General features: G+C 34.1%; 3 protein-coding genes across 5 annotated transcripts; 1 reads left to right on the top strand and 2 right to left on the bottom strand.

Moving 5' to 3' along the window:
- LOC18589700 (protein EMSY-LIKE 3) lies at window positions 7,498-12,960 on the top strand. Of its 2 annotated transcripts, none has more exons than XM_007014787.2 (11): window positions 7,498-7,989; window positions 8,885-9,020; window positions 9,449-9,657; window positions 9,754-9,863; window positions 9,956-10,193; window positions 10,297-10,491; window positions 10,569-10,637; window positions 11,483-11,728; window positions 11,815-11,883; window positions 11,970-12,033; window positions 12,542-12,960. In XM_007014787.2, exons 2-11 carry the CDS (start codon window positions 8,993-8,995, stop codon window positions 12,670-12,672), a joined length of 1,359 nt encoding a protein of 452 aa, XP_007014849.1. In that variant the 5' UTR covers window positions 7,498-7,989; window positions 8,885-8,992; the 3' UTR covers window positions 12,673-12,960. The 2 variants fall into 2 exon arrangements, with proteins under 2 accessions (XP_007014849.1, XP_007014847.1); XM_007014785.2 differs by having other exon boundaries at window positions 12,539-12,960.
- On the bottom strand, window positions 12,962-16,271 carry LOC18589699 (uncharacterized protein RP471). Of its 2 annotated transcripts, XM_007014784.2 has the most exons (3): window positions 15,748-16,271; window positions 13,221-13,507; window positions 12,962-13,062 (listed from the first exon to the last, which is right to left on the bottom strand). In XM_007014784.2, the coding sequence occupies exons 1-3, from the start codon at window positions 16,094-16,096 to the stop codon at window positions 13,027-13,029; spliced, it is 672 nt and encodes a 223-aa protein (XP_007014846.1). In that variant the 5' UTR covers window positions 16,097-16,271; the 3' UTR covers window positions 12,962-13,026. The 2 variants fall into 2 exon arrangements, with proteins under 2 accessions (XP_007014846.1, XP_017983034.1); XM_018127545.1 differs by lacking the exon at window positions 12,962-13,062 and having other exon boundaries at window positions 13,081-13,507; window positions 15,748-16,267.
- LOC18589698 lies at window positions 17,376-22,418 on the bottom strand. Its single transcript, XM_007014782.2, has 3 exons — window positions 21,919-22,418; window positions 21,201-21,813; window positions 17,376-18,609 (listed from the first exon to the last, which is right to left on the bottom strand). The coding sequence occupies exons 1-3, from the start codon at window positions 22,215-22,217 to the stop codon at window positions 17,650-17,652; spliced, it is 1,872 nt and encodes a 623-aa protein (XP_007014844.2). The 5' UTR covers window positions 22,218-22,418; the 3' UTR covers window positions 17,376-17,649.

Genomic DNA, 23,685 nt, shown 5'->3' with positions numbered 1-23,685 from the left:
TCTTAGATATTCCCACATCATTTTTATTGAGCTAATCGAACTAACAATAATTATAGTTAAATAAATAAATAAATTATTTATTATTTATTATTTAATTATAATTTTCATAATTTTTGGAAGAGTGTGATACAACCATAACTTTTTATGGATGACCTACTTAGATTCTTGATATGAATTTAATTTTAATTAAATTCTTTAAAATAAAAAAATTCATAATGGAAAATAATATTAAAGGGGTAGTTGTACCTTATAAAAAAGCACAAGAAGAAAACCTCTTAGCTAAACCTATTGCTACAAATTTTCTTCCTCCAAAATCCTCCTTAGTCGCCCTTTTCTTTAAGGTCTTCTTGATCTCAAATTTTGGTATTTTTTCTAGACACTTCTTATAGAAAAATAATCATTGTTTTAAAGAAGAAAAAGAGAGAAACAATTGAGTTACCATCTTAATTTAGTATTCCACACTTTGTTCACTCAAGATGCAAGTTGAAGAGATTCTTGAAGAATAAGTGATAAGTTTGTTCGTTTAAGAAATCAATCCTTGGTATGGTGGTGAATTTACTACAGTTCACTAAGGGGCAAGATTCAAGATTCTCATAAGAAAAGGTGTGATTTCTTATATATCTTGTTTCTTGAATTTTTTTCATGTGATTAAATTGATTTGCTTAAATGTATGATGTGTAGTTCCGTTTGTATATTTGGATTGCTTGTTTCCGTAATTAGAAAAATTTTTGAAATCTATAGTTTACATGAACACATGCATGTTGGATTTTGATCGTAGTGAATGCTTGTGATTGTGTAACCCATGGACTTTAAATATTTTCTAACTATGGAAGCAATTTGTCCAATTTACACAAATGAAAATTCACAATCATATATCATACAAATCAAATAATAATCACATCAACATAAAAGAATCAAAAGTAAAAGATATTACCTACTTTGTGCCAGGAATATATTTAATTCTTCTTTCCTAGTAAATTATAGTAAATTCACTACCACACTAATTGTTAGAATTCTCAAGCAATTTGAATTACCACTTATTCTTCAAGAATCTTTCAATCTTGAACCTAAAGTGGGCTAAGTGTGAGATACTTTTCAAGATGGTAACTAGATAGTTTTCTCTCAACTTCTTCTATGACAAATTTTCTTTGCTTGATGCTTGTAGAAAATTGCTAAAACAAGAAGAAAACCTAGAGAGAGATGGAGTTTGGCTATCTCAAAAGAGGGTGGCTAGGTTTTTGGCCCAAATCACATATTTATAATGTGATTTTCGGCCTTATAAAAATAAGAGAGATATTTCTCTCTTAAAACTCTTTTTAATTTAATTAATTAAAATTAAATTAATATTTGTCAACTATAATTATAATTAAATAATAATTTATTTATTTAATTATAATTGCTAGTCCATGTCAAATTAGGATTATTCTATTTTATTATTATCCATCTTTAATTAAAAAGAATTAATAATAAAATTAAAAAATCCTAATCACACATAGAGTAATATAATTATCTCATTATTATAATTACTTATAAATAAAGAATTAATCATTTTAATTATTATATTTATAATTAAATATCCTCCAAAATTATTGTTATTTATAAGTCAATAATTATGTTAATAAATTTTTTTATAAAAAATATTTCTATATTAAGATAATTTTGCTTACTAAAAGTAATATGATTAAGACAACTCTTGTCTCAATTAACCCACATATATTCATGTTTATAATTAAAACATTATATGCACCGTGTCTCAATTAAGATAACTCTTAGTTACCAAATTTGAACATTAATTTGCATAAATAATTAAAAATGCATTCCATCTTAAACGAATAGAGTTGTACGAAGTTAAGTAGGGAATCACATTAGACGTAGATATTTCAAACTCTAATAAACATAGAATTATCTCTCAATCTCATTAAAAATAGTTCTTATTTATTAACCATGGAATCACTTCACCATAAATTCATGTTTGCACTCTTGTGTTATCTACAATTATAAGAAATATCTAATATGTAAAATTTAATGTTGGTTTGTACAATTGCAAACCTTATGTTGTGAACCCCAATAGCCATCAAAGGACAAAAAATGAATTTACCATTTTACCTTTTATATCAATTTTGTCTCTTAATCTCAAATTTCATCCAATCGGTGATTCAATACTCGAAATCTAATCTTTTGAGTATTAAGATGTGACGTCGGGGTGTTTTGAAGACACCAAGGCATTGTGAAAACACCAAACGTGATGAGGTTAAAAACCCCACTAAGGTGAACACTAATCTTGGCTAGGTTAGAAAACCCCATTAAGGTGAATAATGATCAAAATCCCACTTTGGTTGGCCAAACTAAAAATACTAAAATCTTTTACTCTTCTAAAAAAAACTTAGAGAAAAAAAGCACTTGTGCTTATTAAAAAAAATTCTTTATTTAATTTCAACTTCAATGTCTAACAATTAAGCTAAGAGGGCTTTATATAACTATTCCTAAAGAACATAGCCTTCTTACTTTACCTATGTGGGATTATTACAATAAAAATAAATAAGGAAGTAACCTAACCTAAACTCTCTTGAAATACAAGTAAAATAAAAGATAACTACGGAAAGATTATTATGGAAGTAATATTCTCTAACTTAATGTGTAAGTAACCTAATAACATATTCCTATATCATTCTTTATAGATTAAAGAAAAAAAAATTACCTGTACAGGTTCCCTTATCCAAATCGAATCTCTTTCATATCTAACACTTCCTCAATAACTCCAGTCTTAGCAATTAGAATGTGTTGAACTTAACCAATCCCATCAAAACCATCAAATGGATACAAGTTCAAAACATTGAATATAGGATTGATTTGTCACTTAGGTGGTAGCTCAATTAAGTAGGCATTTGAGTTGATTTTCTTTAGCACCTTACAAGGTCCAAACTTTCTAAACTTGAGCTTGTGGTAAGTCTCTTAAGAAATTGTTCTTGCCTTAAGGGCACGAGTACTTGATCACCTTTCTCAAATTTCTGCTTACGACGATGTTGATAGGTAGCAAAAGAGCATGCTGCATTACTGGCTTTTAAGGCAACTTTTACCTCTTCATGAATCCTTTGAATGTGATAAGCAAATAACATCACCAACCATTTGAATAATCCATATAGTGTTTTGAAGGTTTATTTTCCATTCATCTTTACTCCTCATTCTAATTTGATGATATCCACTCTTCAAATCAATCTTTGAAAACACCTTGGAATCAACTAGTTGATTAAGCATCTCATCCAATCAACGAATAAGAAAACGATACTTGACTATGATCTTGTTTATGGCATGGTTGTCCACACACATTCTCCATGAACCATCTTTCTTTAACAAAGTTGGGCAAGCACAAGGACTTTTACTTTCTCATACTAGACTTTTCTCCAACAACTCCTTGACTTGTCTTTTTACTACCAAGGACTCACCTTGTGCATGATGAACATCAATTTCCTCTATCTCTTCATCATATTCATCATAAACTGGTTCTAACTCTTCTCAATCTAAATAATCCTTCGCATGTAACTTCCCATGAAATCAACTACTTCAATCTTGACTTCTCCACCATTTAAATCAAAGGCATGTAATAACTAGTCCTCCAATACAACTCTTGTCGCTTGATTTGTGGGTCCATCTTGGAGCTATTGTTGTTGATTTAAGCAACATCACATTTTGCGAGTTGCTTAGGTAATTTTTGAATTTGATGATGTAATTCCTCAATCTCAATTTAATGATCATCTCTTTAACGATTTTGGCGTCCTGACAGCATTTTATTGTATGGTGATGTAGAAAAAAAAATGATGATATTGTTGTAACGTGTAAGTCCAAGAACCTGATCACTAGAAGTGGAGATTTAAGAGTCGCCACCAATATTTTTTTATTTAAGTGTGATTGATCACCTATTGATTTTGTTCTAGTCGACGAGGTCCTAAATTAATTTTAAGTCCGTCTAAAAAACAATAAACTAGTTTACGAATTTTAGAGTGGGTTCGAGAGTACAGTTACGCACAGGGAAGGATTAGCACTCCCGTGACGTCCGTTCTCCGAACTATACCATTTAATCATATTTATCCTATTTGAATATCAATTTTTATTTATTTTTATGTTTCCTTATATATTTTTTTAGTCTTGATTTTACATGTCTTGCTTTTTTTTTTCTAATCTTTCTTTCTAATTTATTATTACTATTATTTATTTATTTTTTTAAAAAAACTAAAATATGATTATTCTACGTTACGAATGCACATGATACAAGTATAAAATGATGTTATGCTTTACTAATTTTAAATAATGGGAAGCGAAAACCTTAGATCGAAAAATCATTCATAAACCAGCTCAACGCTTTGGTGAAGTCTAGAAATTTTCCTCACCTAAGGATGTCCCCAAAAGAACTCATCTCTACAAGTCTTTTGAGAAAATCCCATCATCGAGATTCTCGTCCCATCAACAAAATAAGCACGTTGTATGCTATGTCAAGGTAAAATCGTGAATGATGCCAAAAATGAGCGCGTTTATGGATATAATTTTACTAATTACAATTTCTATAATAATATATTTAATATTCTAATGTAATTAAATACGTCATTTATTTTTATTATATATCTTTTAGAGAAACTTTTTATTTAAATCGATAATTTTTTATGGGTTATTACTATTATTATTTTTTTTCAAGTTATTTTGATTGAATAAACAACTAGGTTCCACTAATCTTTTATTTGGAATAATTGTTTGAATTAATTAATTACTATATTGGTTTTAATTTTAGATAGAATATTATATAAATTTATTCCTTTACATATTTAAGATAACTACTATCAACAGAAAATTTGAGCATAAAAACAATATCTTTACCTCTAGAAAAATCAAGATTTAAAGATTAAAAAGTTGAAAAATGTCACATTGCTCATGAAAACTCAAAACCAAGCTTCCAATCTTCAAAAATGATTACTTTAGGTGGAAAGTTTGAACGAGTTGTGAGTTAAGAGAAAAGCTGAGGAAAATGCTTCAGAATGAAAAACCCTCGTTGAATAGGTCATATTTATACTTTGGAAAGTGAAAATATCCATTTGCCTTCTTTTGTATTTCAAAAATTGACGAAATGTATCGATACATTTGACAATATATTGATTCTTTTGGTTCTAGAAAAATTGTATCGATACATCATGAACATGTATCAATGCATTAAAGACAGAATGCAATTTCTGAAATAGATTGCCTATAAAAGCTTGCTTAGCTTATTTACATTTACTTCTTTCTTTTACTCTCCATTTATTTAAGATATTTAATGTAAATAAGTATACAACCCCCATTTGGATTAAATAAAAATATAAAAAAATTCAAAATCCGAAAGAATCAAAATCTAAATTTTGGTTTCAAAAACAAAATAAAAAATGTTCGATTGAAATTAAATTTGCAATTCTCATTTACCATTAAAAATACTCCAAAAATTGTAAAAAAAATCATTTTTGGTTATCTAAATATCAAGGAAATCATTATTGTCATTTTTTACCTCCAATAGATTATTTTATAAAAATCACATATTTTGATTCCTTCCAGACTCAAAAAAATTTTTACTTAAACAGTGACAGCCAACCAATGTAAAAATTTTTACTTAAATAGTGACAGCCAACCAATGTAACAATGAATTCTTTTTTAAAGTTAAAACTAATTTGATGTTCAAAATATAAAATTTACATGCTCATCTAAAGATTTCCTAATATATTCTCCTACGTCAAGATGGGGTTTCACATGTTATGGCTTTGATTAACTAAATAAAGACTTTTGTAATAGGTCGCACCTCAAAGGCAATGAAAACAGAAATTTAAAACTATAAAATGTTCGATTGTGATGAGAGAGTAGACAAAGAACCCACCACTCTAACTTCTAGTACCATCTCTAGATAAGCAACACCTCTATCAACAATGCAACAGCCAAAAGAGCAGCCCTTGCCACCACTAGTCACCACATAAGTAGCCAGAGAACTTTTCCCGGGGAGCATACCTCAAAAACATTCTAACGCCAACCAAAAAGAAGAATTGCCCACCCAAAAATATTAAACTAGGGTTAATTCGTATATTGTTCCATATTTTCACTCATTTCTTCCCACAACTGCAATTGCATTCAAACTAATCAGTGAAGGGTGAGAATTTAATAGAAATCATTGGACAAGGATAAATCTTAAAAGAGAATTTGATATTAGATATTGTTATGTGAAAATTACAAAGGATGATGATGATCATGATCATGATGAAAGTTTCCAAGAGAGAGACAGTTTAGATTTTCATACGGAAGAAAAAAGTGGGAGTTTGAGAGAACAAAGTCAAAGCTACATGGCTTCCGCGAGATAAAAAAATATCAAACAATGGAAAATTGAGAGAGAAAGAAAATTTGTCCATGGCTTATGTGATCGCAAGTCAAAGGGCATATCCCTAGAGGCCACAGCTATTTTTTGCTTTCGTCGAGTTGCTCTCGGCAATGACGAAAATAGGTTATCGACAGCTCTTGTGAAAAGAAAGAAAGAAAAGGACAAAACGAAGGAAATATTAAAGAAAAAGAGAATGAAAGTAAAGAAGGAAAAACAAGAGCATTGTTTGCTTTTAGTAGTAATAAATTTCCACTTGCTTAATGATTTGTATCATTGCATCTTCCATTGTGCTTTAACACAAATGTAAACAAAACGTACACTCTTTTGTTTCTAGCCAGGGCACCCTCCAAACCAACCCCTTAACAGAAGCATGGCTGAAGCTGAATTTTTTTGGGAATTTGCTGTTGAAAAGAAGCACTAAAATCTGTTTGCCAACTATATGTTAGAATGCCTCATGCTTTTGTTTCTGAGACTACATATTTTATTGTACACTTGCACTCTATTTTTTGTACATACTTACGAGTGTTGGCAATACATTCATAGACTAGATTAACTATAGTGCATATATTTTGTAACAATATGCTATAAAAACTCCATCAAATCCAACCTCGAGAAGAGGTAAAACAGGTTTTTATTTTGTAAAGCTCTACCAAAATCTTATGTGATTATGTTTTCCATCACCGACTTTTGTTACTAAATTAACAACGAGTGTATAAAATTACAAATGATCATAATAGTAATTTATATATTCCCGTCAAACCTCTGAAGGATTTGCATATTTTTATAATTTTAATTACAACAAATTATATTAATCCTTACCTGCAAAAAATTTATAGAATAAAAGAATATGATAAAAAAAAAGTACTAAAACATGTCTGCTACTAACCGTATAGAACGCACCAATTTATCTCTAGTAATATTATTATTATTATTATTAAGTTTAAACACAAGAGCAAGGCGAAGACGGCATGACGCTGTAACACGTATGACGCAGCCTACAACTCCATTTAACAGAAAAAACAAACGCTAGTGAACAAAACGATGTGCAATACAGGCCTGGAAAGCGGAACTCAAACTGAATTATTAACTGAACTAAAGAAAGCGCCACAAAAACAGATTTCAAGTCCGCGTTCTTTCTCTCTCCTCTCTCAAACACACACACCCACACACACACAAACTCTCTCTTTCTCTCGTAATCCAAACCAAATCTCTTCAGACAAAAATTCACACTCTAAACCCTAATTTATCCCCATTTTGAATCGACAAATCGCTCTTCAATCCCTCGGAATCCCCGCTCTTGGCTCAAATTTCAAACAATTTCGAAAATTCGAAGCACTGATTTTGTTTCTAACGCAGCAAATTAGTTTCTCAAAATTTTGACTTTTTGGGAGCTTATTTGATTCGATTTTGCTTGGGACTCGAAGAATTTCCTGATAAATTATCCTTCTTTTTCATCGTTGGAGCGCTCGGAGATAGTTTTGGGAAAGAGATTCGTTGAATTTTATTGCTTTCAGAGCTGATTGGAAGTGAATTTTGGTTGAAATTTCAAGAATTTTGGGTGAAATAATTGGTTTTCGGTTCTCAATATAGGAGGGCTTTGGACGGGCAAGGTGAGCTGGTAACATTTTGTGATTTTCTTTGTGTAATTCAGGAGCTTAATTTTGTGAATTTAGGGTTTCTCCTTGATGAATTTTACTTAAAATTGAATTTTTACTATGTATTTTTTTTTGGCTTGGTTTTAAGGTGGCGGGACTGGTTAAACAATTGTGAAGCTTAACTTAGTATAGAAAGTTTGTATCTTTGCATCATCTTCTTAGTTAAGAACTTAATTTTGGGAGTTAGGGTTTTGTTTCAATGAATTTGCTTGTTTTCTTTTTTTTTATTGGCTAAATGCTTTTTGCTTCATGAAATGCCAGTTGGTATAAAGGAACAGTAAATGATGAAAGCAAAATCATAATTGTTTTAAAAATGAATAAATGATTAAAATACAGTACCAATTCTAACATAATTGTTCTATATAAAAGTAAAAACTCATGTATTTTCTTCTTCAAAAAGAGATACATTTTTAATTTTTAATTCTTCAAAATATTATCTGCTTTTGTATCCAAACATGCCTATAGAATCTAATAGTAACCAATTGGTACATCAATAATTGGTGTTTTGATACATAATTAGGAACAGTTACTGAGTCGAATTCGTTAAGCCACAAACCTAAATCACAAAATTTAACTCGTAAAACACCAAAAACACTCACTATCATTTTTTTTTTCGTATTGATTTCATAGCTAGTTTGAAGTGATAAGAAGTTACAATTGGAATTTCCCTGCGTAAAATTATAGGCATATTTTAAGGTTCTTGGATTGAGCTGGGGTTATTTTTATAATCTATTGTTTTCAATTCCTGTAGCACAGAAAATGAGAACAGTGAGTTTATAGCTAGTTTAGTTGATTGAGGTTCTCATTGTAGCTGAAGTTTATGACTTCATGGGATTTTTATTGTTTCCAGGATTTGTACCTTGTCTTGCTGAACAACTTAGCAGCTTGCTTCTGGTGCTTCTATTGGTTCAAAGTGTTATCATAGAGTTTAGTGAAGACTGAATTTAAAGGAGCTGTCATGGACTATGGGCTTTCTGATAGCAGTGGTGAGTTGAGTTAAAAGTTTTGTTTTCGATTTATCTTTTTTTTTTTATTTTTTTTACTAAATGATTTTGAGATGGAAAAACTTGGTTTTGTCAGCTTGATTAATTGATGCATTCCTTGGTTAATTTTGAGTAAGTATTTAGGGTTCAGGCTCCCATTTTCTCACATCCCTTTCTCTCTTTCTCAATGTTGCAATTTCTGCATCGTTTGGAAGTGTTCTATAATGTTTATAAAAGGGTGCTTTGAAGAAATGATATAACTGCTGGTAACCTTATGAAAGATTCTGAATATAACCAGATTTCTTTTGCTAATCGGGGGTATAAAAATGGTAAAAAGATTTCATTATTACCTCTGAACTCTGGCATAAATTGTGCCACATCCTAGAAGCTTAACTCTAATAATGAATCTTTCTGATGTGAAACAACTGCAGGAACAGATGATGACCTCCCTCCTTCACATCAGAATAGGTTTCAAAGAGGGGGTCGCACTGCTGCAGGGAATGGAAGATCAGCAGTTGTAGGTTCTGCTCCTTTGCCTAGGATGCACAGTGACATGGAAACTCAAATCCATCTCATAGAGCAGGAAGCATACAGTTCGGTCTTGCGGGCCTTCAAAGCTCAATCAGATGCCTTAACTTGGGTATTTGTCAAAATCTTTTATTCAATAATATTTCCCATAAAGATTATGTCGAGTAGGTTTTAAAGCTATTTACACTATATGCATTTTCCCTCTCAGGAGAAGGAAAGTTTAATTACTGAACTCAGAAAGGAGTTGAGAGTATCAGATGAGGAACATAGGGAGCTTCTGTTGAGGGTTAATGCTGATGATATCCTCCGGAGAATAAGGTCTGATAATACTATGCCATTCAATCAAATATCTAATGACTACTGGTCAGTTCTGCATTTTAATGGGAACTTTGATAAATTCTTGCTGTTAGGGAATGGAGAACAGCAAGTGGGCTCCAGCCTGGGATGCTCAGTACTAGTCAGCCTGTTCATGACACTGTTCCTAGTCCTACAGTTTCTGGATCACGCAAGAAGCAAAAAACGTCGCAGTCTGTAGCTTCATTATCTATGGGTGCCCCATCTCCTGCATTGCATCCATCAATGCAACCATCTTCATCGGCCCTGAGACGAGGTCCTCTCCCTGGAGCAAAGAGCAAGAAGTCAAAATCAGTGAGTTAATTCATTTTAAGAGACATGAGAAAAGCTAATGAATGGGATATGTGTTCTACTTTCATTATTTACTTATGATGATTTTGCTGCATCCTCAATGAAGTCGACGCAGTACCCTTCCACAGGTCTTCCTGTAAGGCCCCAGGCTCCTAATCGTACCTCTTCTGGGGCCTTTGCAACAAATGAACCTGCTGAAGCAGCACCATATGATCCATTAATCGGAAGGAAAGTTTGGACAAGGTGGCCTGAAGACAACCATTTCTATGAGGCTGTTATAACGGACTATAACCCGGTTGAGGTATATTTCACAGTTTTTTTTACAGTATTCTGTTGATTGATGGATATCTTCATAATCTTTTTTTTCCATATTGATAGGGGCGGCATGCTTTGGTTTATGATATTAATACGGCAGATGAAACCTGGGAATGGGTCAATCTCAAAGAGGTAGAATTGTTGCATTTTAGTGCTATTTCATACAATGTATAATTGCTTTTGACCTGTTTTATCTTTAGTTACTATGTTAATGTACAATTTTTAACAAAATCAACTTTTAATTTTGTAGTATCTGTTTCTTGGGAACTTTCTATGCCATTCATCAGAAATTGCATGAATTTATATGCCTGTCTATCCTTGTGTCTTGAGCCAGTTTTGTCCAGAGATATTGTTTATATCTCGTAGAGTTACAAAACATTGTCAAGCTTACTAGTTAACCAATGATCAATATGATTTTCATGAATTTGCATGCAGTTTATGGCTGGGAATTATAATACTTAGGAGGTTCCCAAGTTACTCTTGCATGTATTTTGGAATATTTATCAATAATAATAAGGATCATGTGATGGCGTAATATGTTTCCAAGTTGTTGATCTAACTAAATTCTAGTTGCTATTACTAACCAATATTATTAACTGTCTGCATATGTTGATAATTTTCTCGCACTACTATCATTCTGCCTTACTAAACTTATTAAGGGCTGTGCATTATATTCCAAGGATAGGGTCCATGTTTTGGAACTGTTGTATGATCACTATACACTGTACATAACATTGTGCTAAGCTTAAATTATTTCATGCAGAAGTGGTAATTTTGTCAACTGTAACTTGTCTCAGTATCCTAGGACTTCTTTGGCCTTTTTTTTTTTTGCCTTTTATTACTTCTTTGGCCATCTTGGGCAGTAAGAATAGTATTTCAATTATCCACTCTTTTTCGATCATACAGTAGAACATTGGAATAAGTCCTTTGGAATATGCTTTCCTGCCTTCCACTGATTGTTATATTTATATTGGTAGATATCTCCTGAGGACATTAGATGGGAAGGTGATGATCCTGGAATGTCCCGTAGAGGTGGCCGCCCTGGACCAGGCCGTGGGATTAAGAAGTCCATGGCACGTGGTGGTGGAGTTGCCGGAGCAGGCAGAGGTAGGGGAAGTTTAAAGGGTCACGCCAAAAAAGATTTTCCTTTGGCGCAAAATGGTATTGGGAAAAAGGTTTTGGGTGATATTGAGATACTTCATACAGATACTCTAATTAAGGAGGTATAATTGCTGCTGGAAGATCATCTAATAGACTGCAATTGTTGAATGTGGTGCCCTTCTTTTCTAATTGTGGAAATTTTGAACAGGTGGAAAAAGTTTTTGGTGCAGGCCAACCTGATCCCATGGAGATTGAGAAAGCAAAGAAAGTGCTGAAAGTAAGTGTGATATTGTAATAGTTTTCTTGCATTGTTCTGTATCAGCTATTGCAGTGATCATGATGGATAGATACCCATCATTGCAGGAGCATGAACAAGCCCTAGTAGAAGCAATTGCAAGGCTTGAAGATGCATCTGACGGTGAAAGTGGTAATAACTAATTACATATAATCATGTTTATATAATAGTTAAAATAAGGATGCACCATCTTCTGTTGTATCATCTAATTGTAGCTTTTGGATGTTCAGTTTACCTGTAGCAAAGGTGTACAACTTTCCAATTAATTATTGTTTCTCCCCCCACTCCCATTCTCATAAGAATGAATGCTATGATTCAAATTTCAAACAGGCACGATTACATCATCTATAGCATAGGAATTGTCTTAACTTGTGAATTAACTGCTGCTCATGCAACTTCAACATCAGCAAGAGGAAAAACATACTGCAAATAAGAAAGGGAAAAACAACAAAACGGAAAAATCTTGTGACATGTGTTAAGCTTATGTGATCTCTCTTGTACCACCAAACGAGTTTTTAGTTACCTCAATGAATGGGGTATATGGCTCTAAGCAGTTAAAGAGGTTTTATGGCTTTATTGATGAAGAAGAATGCCGACTGTTATTTTTTTTATTTATTTATTTGTTTGGCTTTAAAAGCAGATGGAGAACATCCATTTTCACGAGGGCAATCAATGGATCAAGAAAGAGCATGGAGAAAACGGCAGTGGGATGAGATGGGTAATGGTAGAATGGTTGATGGATGTGATGGCAATAAAAGTGACAAGAGATAGTCAGCGAGACGACATGCGATTTTAGCCAAGCTTTGTACATCCATCCAATCCAGTAGCCTCTGCCTTTTTTAGTGATTGTATCTTTGTTATATCCTGGACATGCCACCAGCAGTGTCTTGGTTCATAGTCTTTTTAGTTATCAGTTTAACTCTTAATTGTAACCTTGGATTCAACCGTAAGCTAGGAAAATGCTTGTATAATTTTTTTAAAAAATTTTAAAATTCTGGTGAATACCTCTGACCATGTAAAATGTTTTATATTCATATTGTTTGTTCGCTTTGTTCTCTCCTTTTCTCCTTAATCTTATTCATTTGATTGCAGCCAAGTTCAGTGGAACCCACGTTTTCACTTTGATTAGACAGCATGGAAACCAACCCTCCCCCTAAATTCCTGCAAATTACACAAATATATAAAAATCAGCATATACAAAACCAATAACAGAGTTTTAAGGCGGCAAATTTTCACAGCAATCCACCAAGCATTAGTCTAAGAACTGTCTGCTTGCCCTACAAGGTCAAGGAAGCAATAAATTCAAGGATAAGATTCACCATCTGAGCATCATAAGCTGGGCCTTCCATTTCAAAGTGACTAACTCCTTCGATCAAATGTGTTTCATTGCGTCCTGCTGCAGATTGCAGCTTGTTCTTCAGCTGTTTGACGCTGGTAAATCCATCCCGAGTTCCCATGACAAAGAGTTTTTGTTTTGGGGATTGTAGGATGGCTTTGTGGTGCCGTCCGAAAAGGATTGAGGCCATCATGCCAAAAGGGTACCCCAGACTCACATAGCCCACAACTTGCTCAATTTGATCAACTGCAGAACCTGCAATTGGCGCTCCTGTAACAGAGGATGAGGTCAAGTTAACTGCCATTACATATACTTTCATCGTCCAAAAAATATGCTAGCTGGGGCAATATCACATTGCAAATTGCAAAGTTGGTAGATATCCCTATCAATTGACATAAGGTGCTGTAAAGCAATAAGAAAAAATAGGTTTACATGCTGAATACAAATGGCAATCACATGGCTCAGTAATGATAGGGATGATTTATGAAACATGTTTCCCTTCTCAGACTCCTTCAGCAAATTCAATTGAACATGGCCCTGTTTATTTATTAGCGAACAATCCTGTAACAAAAAAAATCTCCATTGATCACGGCCACTTACGAGCGGCCTGTTCTGAACATCCCAAGGCAGAACCCAATCTTGTGCATTTACAGAAAGTTTACAGCAGTCAAGTCATTTCTTCTGCTTTCCACCCCCCACCACCACCACCCACACACATACTTCTGTTTTTCTGTTTCTTTCTTCTGAGGACCTCTCTCAACCTCTCAACTATTGAGTGACCAGCACTCAAAATATTTCACTACCATCAACTTTGTAAGAAGGAAAAATGAATATTGACTTTTACAAAAGCACCCATTTTTCTCTGACCAGCAACAGAAACTCAATTTAAAAAACAAAACTTTATTTTCAGCACATCAATATTATGGGTCTCTACCACATTGTAGCCAAGCGATTTACCGGGACACAGCAAGCAATCCATGCTCTAAATTAATGACACAAAAAGAGCATGTGATACCTCAAAATGATTATTTTTAATATATAAAAAGCATGACCTTCGAAAACTCAATTGCATAATTATCAGACTGGTTCCACAACAAATCTGCTGTTCAAAAACTAACTGAATCTACCAACAAAAACTTTTCCCTCATAATCATTGATGCAATTGTCACCAAAATAACAGTTGCTAACTAACACCAATACTTTTTAAGTATGTAATTACACCAGCAGTAAGCCCAAACACTGCACAAAATCCATTGCACATCAATAATTTATCTTTATTGAAGAAAAACTGTATATCCAATAGTTCATTTACCACTCAAGATAAAATATCAGTCAACTTACACAATAAACAAGTAAATTTTCCGGTAACTTCAAGCATAGAGGGGAAACAAACTCACCAATTTGCCTTCGACTTGGCCTTTAATAAGAATCCAGGCAACCACTCACCTTTACATATAAAGCAAAGCATAGTGGGAAAGAGAACTTGTCAATTTGGCTCAGAACTAGCCAAAAATAATAACCCAGGCAACCTTCACCTTTACAAATAAAGTGGAGCATAGAGCAAACAAGAGCTCCACGAATTACCTTTGGCTTAGCCAATAATAAAAATCAAGGCACACAGTACCACCTTTACTTATAAAGCTAGTGCTGATATTACTCTTAATACTTAAATATCTCTGAGGGACAAAGCCTTTTGATCATTGCAGATAGTTGGTCAGGGAGGAGCTGAACTTAAGGCCTCCTTTCTCAGTGGCTACCAATAGGCCATTGTCCTGTATCTGTGTGTTAGTTAACCAACCAGCAGTGTACCACTCAAACCATCTAATTTCAAGTTTAACACTAACTTGGTCATCAAGCGCATATTGAAATAAGTTTCATCCATCTTTTTTGATGATGATTCAAACAACTATCAGAGACAGAGAGGCATGCTTTTCCAAAAATTGTGGAAAATATCAAATTTTCCAACAAACCATTTCCTAAACAACAAATCAAACCTCTTAACATTTCCTGTACTCGTCTACAAGTTTGGTAATTTTTCCAAATTCAGAAAGTAATCATCGTAATATCTGGAACCATTAACAAGAAGATGGCAAGTGACTTCGAACTAAAATAATAATAATAAAAAAGCCAAGTAAAAGTTTTCGTCAAACAACACACCACATATATCGATAAACCTAAAACCAAAAATACCTATTTAATCAATTTATATGATTAGCACTTGACCAGCAAGTTATATTTAAATTAGCCTATAAATCATAGAAACAGAACTTGTCCAATCAACTTTCCATTCAGTGTTAGAAAGAAGTTAACTTAAATTTTTTTCACTTCCTTTTTAAAGTAAATTAAGTACATAAGAATCTAATACCTGTTTTACTGGGATCTAAATTTAAAACAACAATCTAATCACCACCCAAAAACCCAAAATAGTTCTCCATACCAAAAACCAAGATATTTGCAAAAAAAAATTTTAAAAAAAAGAAACAAGCTAAGACGATATTTAAAATTCATACCTGCAGAAGAACCCACCAACAAGATCTTGTCAGAAGAAAGATTTTGAGAAACCCAATTGCAGACAGCAACAACATCCTTAACTTCAGCAAAACCTGTAAGAGAAGCGCTTCCAGTTGACCCTGCAACTCCTCTCATGTCAAAAGTAACAGCCCTGTAACCTTTGTCAGCTAACCCAGAAGCCATCCCCTTTAAAAGAGCCTGACAGCCACCCAAGACAGAGTATGGATGGACAAGAACTATGACTAGGTTGTTGTCTTTGATCTCTTCTTTTGGTTTGAAAACTCTTGTGCTGAGCTTGACCCCATCAGGAGTTTCTACAGTGTGTGACTCCCGTGTGTAGTTTGACATTTTGTAGAGAGCTGAATGGAATGGAATCAGAAGAGGAAAAAAAATTGGGAGTTTTGAGAGAGAGAGAGAGAAACAATGAATTGGTATGGAAATTTGGTGGGTTCAGTGTTGGTCGTTGGACAACTCAACAGGCCTCATCAAAGTTTTACATTTCCACTGGGTTGGTTGGGCAGCTTTTTTTGGTGCATTTCAGAGTGGAAAAACTGTTTTTTCTTTTTTTAACCCTTTTTGGATAAGGATAGGGCCAAAGGGATTGGCTGCTTTTCTATAGACTAGTAAATGTTTGGATGAGGACATCTACCTTTTTTTTTTTTAAAGATAACTCTGAAGGTTAATTTTAAAAACATTCCGATTCTATTTAATTATTTGTAGACAAGAAATTCGTATAAACGAAATAAATTCCCATAAAAAATCTGTTAAAATTAATCTCAAAATCCTTCGAAGTTTGTTTCATCGATTTCTGAAAAGAAATCCATTGATAATAAGTAATATTATCAATGAAGTTTTTCCCGATGAAATATTTATCAAACATATTCTATTGGAAATATCTAATTAATCATGGAATGATTAGTTGATGTTAAATTTCTTTTCTTACTTATTTTAAACAAATTTATAATCTATTAAAAGTTTAAATCATTTGTTTTTATTTTATAGCAAAATTTACAAAAATAATAAAAAAAAAGATTAAAAGACTTGAAGCTTGAATACCAACCCCTTAAAAAAAAGAAAAAAAAAAAACCTTGAAAGTGAAAACCTTAACTAATACAGTAGTTCCATATCAACATTTCATTTTAAATGTTATACATGATTGGTTTGGACTTTAGACCCTACAAATTCTGAATATTTCATTGTTAAAATATAAAAATAAATTTTTAGTTAAAATTAAATATATTTATTATGACTATTACTATAACACTTTCGATTAGATTGAGTTTCATTCTAACCCGACCCAGAAAGGTAGGCTTGCCTGGCCATGGGCCTATGGATTGGCCAGGCAAAAACGGACTTTAGACACCGTGACCCGACACTTTAAATGTAGTTTTTCTGCGGGGTAATTTTTCGAGGGTTGCACTTACAATCTTAACTAGGGCTACAACCCCAGCCCCGCCAGATTTACATCCATAAAGTGGTGGGGTCGACCCCATGTTTTGCTGTTCACACCCAACCACTCCTCGTTATAAACTTCACATCTTTTCAATCCTTTTTGGAATTTTTTTTTTATGTATTTCCGAACATATTGGATGGAATATCAAATTGGTAGCGGGGTTTTCTATTTTTTTTTTGTCTTTGTCTAATTCTAAGAGGAGTTGAGTTAGTGAAAAATCAAAGGAAACAAACAGAGATTAAAAACCCTATCATTCATCTCATCTGCACATGTTGCGTATACCCTAGTGGCCACAACATTTTGTTTACTCTTTTAATTCCTCCCTCTCCCTCTCCCTCTCCCTCTAGTTAAGTAAAAACCCTAGAGTCTAGAGACTTAGAAAGCAAATAACCAATTGAAAAGAAAACGCAATCACTACTATACTACACATTCTACAACATAATCGCCATCACCTTCTAGACCGTTTCCTAGCCCTCCCACCACCCCCCACTCCCACCTCATTCTCAGCGTTGTCTCTCCCTCTCTTGGCCGTTGACTCCGCCGCAGCAGCCCTTTTTGGTGGCCTTCCAACCCCTCTCTTCACCCTCCCACTCTCTTCTCTCGCCCCTCTTCCTCCCGAACTCCGTGTAACCCTCTTCACATCTCTCTTCCTACCCCTCCCCTTTTCCTCTTTACCATCTTTGCTCCCACCTTCCGAATCATCATCGCCGTCCTCATCGTCTGTCGCTTCACTCGGTGAATTTTGCTTCATTCTTTTCAAGAAACTTGCCGCGCTTTCTTTCTTTCTCGCCATGTTTTCTTTCTTATCCACCTTGAGCTCCAGAGCATCATGAGAGCTAAGCTCATTACCACCATACTCGTGTTTTGTCTCCCCACTCTTGCTGCTTGTTCTTAATGAGTTTCTACGGCCTGAAACCGCTCTTTCTTTACTTCTTTTCTTCCTTATGCCGTTGTCATCTATTCCACTAAAATAACTAGTATTAACCTTCTTCTCAGTTGCCTTTGGCTTCTCTTCAACCTTTCTTTCCTTTTTATCTCCTCTCCTGCTAGCATTCTGGGTTAATGCCTTGATAGAACTGCGTTTATTGCATGCAACTATAGTAGAAGATTTGTTGGGTTTCGGAAGAGATTCGGGTGGCTGATCAAGTCCCGGCTTCAAATTCGCAGGTTGAGGAGGTTGTTTCCGAAGCTCATCGCTTATTTCCTTCAAGACCAAAGCCCGGAGTTCTTGAGCAGCAATGTGTTCTGGAGAGGTTTTGCGGTGAAAAATTATAATATTATTGAATAAAAGGAGGAGATCCCTGAAAAACTTTGCGCTGCAATCTGAGTAGACACCTTCGTCAAGCCTGGATTCAATTCTTTCCAGATCCATGTGTTGCCTGACCAGTATTTTGTACCTTTCAGATTCCTGCAACAATGGCAGAATTACAAAATGACTTATTAATTACTAAAAATTATGCAATTCTATGAAATAGTTGAGCTAAGATATAGAACCCTGGCCCCGCAGCAGTAGTTCTGTTGATTTTCTGATAATCTACTCACATGCATGTTCCACAACTTCTTTTAATTAACTTATTAATTAAAATTTTGGTATTAATTTCTAAATTTGATTCGCTAACTTGTTTACGACTGCTTAAATCACTGATCGCCTATATTTAAAAAGCGAATGTTTTACATATAAAATACATTTTCGTGAGCACACTAACTTAAATGGAAAGCAACTTTTTTAAACGAAAGCAAATTAAGGTACCAGAGATGTAACACTAATGAATTCAAATTTTAATTTAAGTTCTAAAAATAAAACATGACAGATTAGGTGAAGAATACATATCCAATCAAAGTAATGTATGTGAAAGACACCTCAACTTATTGAAATTAAACAGAATAATAATAAAAAAATTTGGTCCTTGTGGATAAGTTTGATATAGGGAACATTAGTAGGTTTTACATGCATTAAATTAAGGTGTTATTCATTACATATTAGAATCAAGTTTACAGTCTAGCTAGTTTATATGTAAGTAAGTAGGTATTGATCGAGGTTAACATTAAAAGCAAAATTGGAAATTTTATTATGATTCAGCATTTTAAAATTCTACCCCAAAAAAAAATTATATTATTAAATTTTACAATTAGTTATAAGATCCGAATTAGTGGCTTAAAAACAACAATAATTAATACCGCTCCTCAAAAGAGTTTTATACGTAAAATTCTTTTTTCATTTTTTATGATGACATACTTTTATTTTATAGAAACCGTAACGTTAAGGTACCTAGAATTCTTATACTTTTCTGCGAAAAGCCAACGGCATTTTAAGCGCACGCACACTTTCTTAATATGTGGGTATGCCAACGTGCTTGGTCCTCTATCTATCCCTCTGAATTTTTACCCTAATGAGAAAAGGAAGAAGGATTCTACCACATATTCCTTCATAATTTCCCCCTTTTGGCACCAAAAAAAAAAAAAAAAAAAATTGGTCCTAAAAAGAATACATATATATATATATATGTATATAACATCAAATCCTTTGTGAATAAAATCCAAAGGTAAGACTTACTCTTAAATTATTTGATTCACATAAATAATAACTAGAATATATACGCACATAAAGATGAAAATGATATTGCAAATTTTTTTTTTTAAAAAAAAAAGAATTTTGGAAGAGAAAAAGAGAGTATTCATGAGTAATCTCTTTAAAAAATTGATAATTTTTTTTTTAAAAATGTATTGTAAAGAAAGTTAACAGACATAAATATCATTAATTTAATATTAGATATAATAAGTGATTATGGTTTTTAAATAATTTTATCAACTGAATTGAAGTTTTTTTAACTTGTGACACTAAATTCAAAAATCGATTTTATATAATAATAAAAATTGAAGGTATAGTAAAAAATAATGATAGAGAGCCAAATCCAAAATTTATAAATCCCATCCTCCAGCAAGAACAAAGGGGGAAAATGGATATGAAACCAACCAATAAAAAATTTACAAATCTTGCGGATAATTTTTGGATCTAAAAATATGTAAATGTCACGAAGGAAAAATGGGTGCATCTAGACAATATATGAGCAAATATTGAACTTCTACGCTCCTGTTGGGATCCACTAAACGGTTATATGGCAACTTAAAGTTTTAAGTAATGTGCTTGCGACCTAAAAAAAAAAAACCTCCTGCATCTAAACTTCCATAGACCAAAGCTGCACTTATTTTCCGCGCTAAACAAACTAATTTAAAAAAAAATCGAAAGTATACACTGATTAATTATATGATTAAATTCATTAATACTAATAACAATAAAACTACGTAACATAAAGATAAACTATTGAAGTCCTTACGTGGAGCCAGCCTCCGACCTTTTAACCTGGCCGACACCACTAAATCTTAAATTTTTGAAAGTAAAAATAAAAATAAAAATGCTCCCTTATTTTTTTAAAAAATAAATTCAATTATTTCTTTTATTAAGTACCACATCACTCGGATGTATGATTAAAGTGAAAAATTAATTAGTCCAAAATTAAAATCACTAAAATGAAAAAAAATTCAATCAAGGAAATCTTAAAATAATAAAATTTCCAAAAGAGTCCGATCCTAGGCAGTGTCCACGATTACGTTGTTTAGGTTTTAGCCCACCACATTCAAATTCGGGAAGCCTAAATCCAAGATGGTGGCAGTGACCCAAAATGCTGTGCTGATGCTCTACAGCCGTCCTTAACGCGCCACGTCAATCCAAAGACTGGTCAAAATTACGGAATACCCCATATATTTGGTAATTCTACCATTAAGATTTCCGACAAATGACGTGGCAGGCTAATTGGCTCCCAGCCTCATTCCCCGCACGGTTCCGGTGGCAAGCGTCATTTCCACTTGATCGCGTTTTTAATTTTTCATAATTTTTTAAAATTTCAATCATAAAAATTCTTTGTTTTTCTTCTTTTAGATAGAGAATATTCCTTATTAGTTATTATTATTACTAATATTCATAAATATTTAAAAAATTACCTGGCTCCGTTGACAGCGGCCAAAAGCCGAGCCGAGCCGATGAGAGCGGATGATGCCGAGAAGCCTAACCAAGGATTCAGGCTTCACCGCCGAGGCTCTCTTCATGGCGGGAGAAACCTCATCTCCTTCGCGCTCCTCAGCGCTGCTACTTCCATCCCCACTAGTAAAACGACGCCGTTTCTTCTTCGACAAACTCGCGGAACTTTGCACGTCACTCGTCTGCTTCTTATTATCACGTTCTTCGCCATTTACTCGTTCACTGCCCGGCCCTTTCCCGGTTCGAACCGGATCAGGCTCATTTCCAGTACCCGGCCCGACCGACTCTGTTTTAACTTGTGCCTTTTTCTCTCCTCCTACTTCCTCTACTGCCTCGACATCGTTTTGTTCGTCTTTAACGATAACCGTCGTCGTCGTGGCCTCCTCAGGTTTTTGACTGGTGGAGTTGGACTCGTTGAAGGATCGGTCATCAAGATCACCGGAATCATCGCCGGCGGCGGGTTCACCGGCGATTATATCCGGCGCAGGCTTATTCTGTCGGTCATCCAGATCTGCCTCCTCTTTCAAACTCCTATCTCTTTCCTCCACCAATCTCTTGACCTTCAACTCCAGCGACCTGTAATCACAAAGGAAAAAAAGCAACCTCTCAGATCTCGCCACAAGGCAAGGGAAGTACGTAATCATTCGTAAAACGGATCGTCATTTGATTTAATTTATTTACACGATCGAAACGTCACGTCGTTGAACCTCCCGACGAAGCTCTTCAACACGAATCCTCCGCAGCTGGTCAACCAAACTTGAAGAAGAAGCGGCATCGTTGGGGGAAATGAAGCGTCGTTTAAGATCAAAAAACTTGTCCTTACAGAGTTGAGGAGTGAAGGAAGAAGAGGTTCTCCGGTTCTGGAGTTCCAAGGCGATGGAGTCCCAGCTCTTAGTGCCGTGGCGGTTGACGGCACAGGCTAGGAGGAGCTCCTCTAACGTCCCCCAAGGTTGCGCGCTGGTTTCGTGTTCCCTAGCCATGGTACGCTCATGTCATCATCGTCATCATCATCAATATCATTTGTTTTGAAAAACTAGGGTTTTTATTTTTATTTTTATTTTTATTTTGATCTGTTTTGCCGTTTTGATGGGGTTCCTTATATTCTCATCGTCGTTTTTTTCTTCTCCTTATACTCGATTTTATTACAGATGTTGCTTTTTAAAAAATCTTTTTGTGTGAGTATTTATACTGAGTGTGCGGTGGGCTCTGTGTCTGTGTGTGCGCTTTTGCTCTCTGGAATTTTTCTGACCTTCGCCTTTTTGGTTTCTCACATTGGTTTGGGCTGGATCGACGACTTGCTTTTGGTTTCCATTTCAAATATTTCTTTTTTGGAAAAAAAAATAAAGAGAGTAGTACCATTAGTTTTCAATATCACGAAAATATCCTTCTCCATTTCTCTAATCTTTCTTCAAAGAATGATTGGAGAGTTGAAGCTAGAAATTAGAACTGAAACCCCCAGGGAGTTTCCCTAAGGAGCAACATGAAATGTTGAAACAAGTCCAGTGATTGATTTGAGCCTGTAGAAAAAAGCCGAAGTTTCTCGGTATTTACTTTAGGATTTAAGCGGAAGGGCCTTTGGCCCAATTCACCTGTGCGCCGTGAGGCTCTCACCGCACTTCCAGCTTCTTAGATCTTTTCTAAGGCATCTGGATTTGGGTTCCAACCCAAACAATCCTTCCCGCCCCATCCTCTATAATTTCTTATTGTGAAAAATGTAATTCCAAATACTTACTGTCATGGTAACATTTCATCCCATTCTCATATTAAACTAGTTAACCAAAAGGTTTCTTATTTAGGGTTCTAAATTTTTTGTAAACACCCTAGTATGACATACATATATATAGTTAAACATTTTGATCTCTCTAAGTTTTAATCATAATTTCACGTGAGTTTATTAGTATTTGAAATAAACAATCCGTTCCAAACATGTAAGCGGCGTTAATGGGTAAATGTAAAATGTATCATTCTTCTTTCTCCAATCTTTTCATTATTTTCCTTTCTCTCAGGTCAATGGCGACACTTCCTTACACTAACCAACCATCTCACGGCCAGATCTGACTATCGAATGCCAAATCCAACTAGATCTTTTCAAGGGAGTTCGATCTAGTCACACACCTCATATCTCGCACTCCTTGGGGGACATGATCTGGTGCTCCCTTGCTCCCCAAGGGAGCGCGAATCTAGTGTTCCCTTGGAGGAGAGCCAAATCTGGCATCAGATTTGGTGGCAAGGTGGTCGGTTGATGAGAGGTAGGGTAAAGAGAATTTTTTTTGAATGGAAGAGAAAAAATTTTAAAAATTATATTGTATATAATTTGGTAATTTTTAAAATTAATAAAAGGTAAAATTATTCGAGAAATATTATCATGTCATCAAATTAACAGAAACATTAATAGTTAACTAACAGCTGGACTTATGTGTTTAACGAAAAATATTCTTTTGAGATAAA

Source organism: Theobroma cacao, chromosome 9 (assembly GCF_000208745.1).
Source record: "Theobroma cacao cultivar B97-61/B2 chromosome 9, Criollo_cocoa_genome_V2, whole genome shotgun sequence".
Lineage (NCBI taxonomy): Eukaryota > Viridiplantae > Streptophyta > Magnoliopsida > Malvales > Malvaceae > Theobroma > Theobroma cacao.
This window is presented reverse-complemented; position numbering and strand designations above follow the sequence as displayed.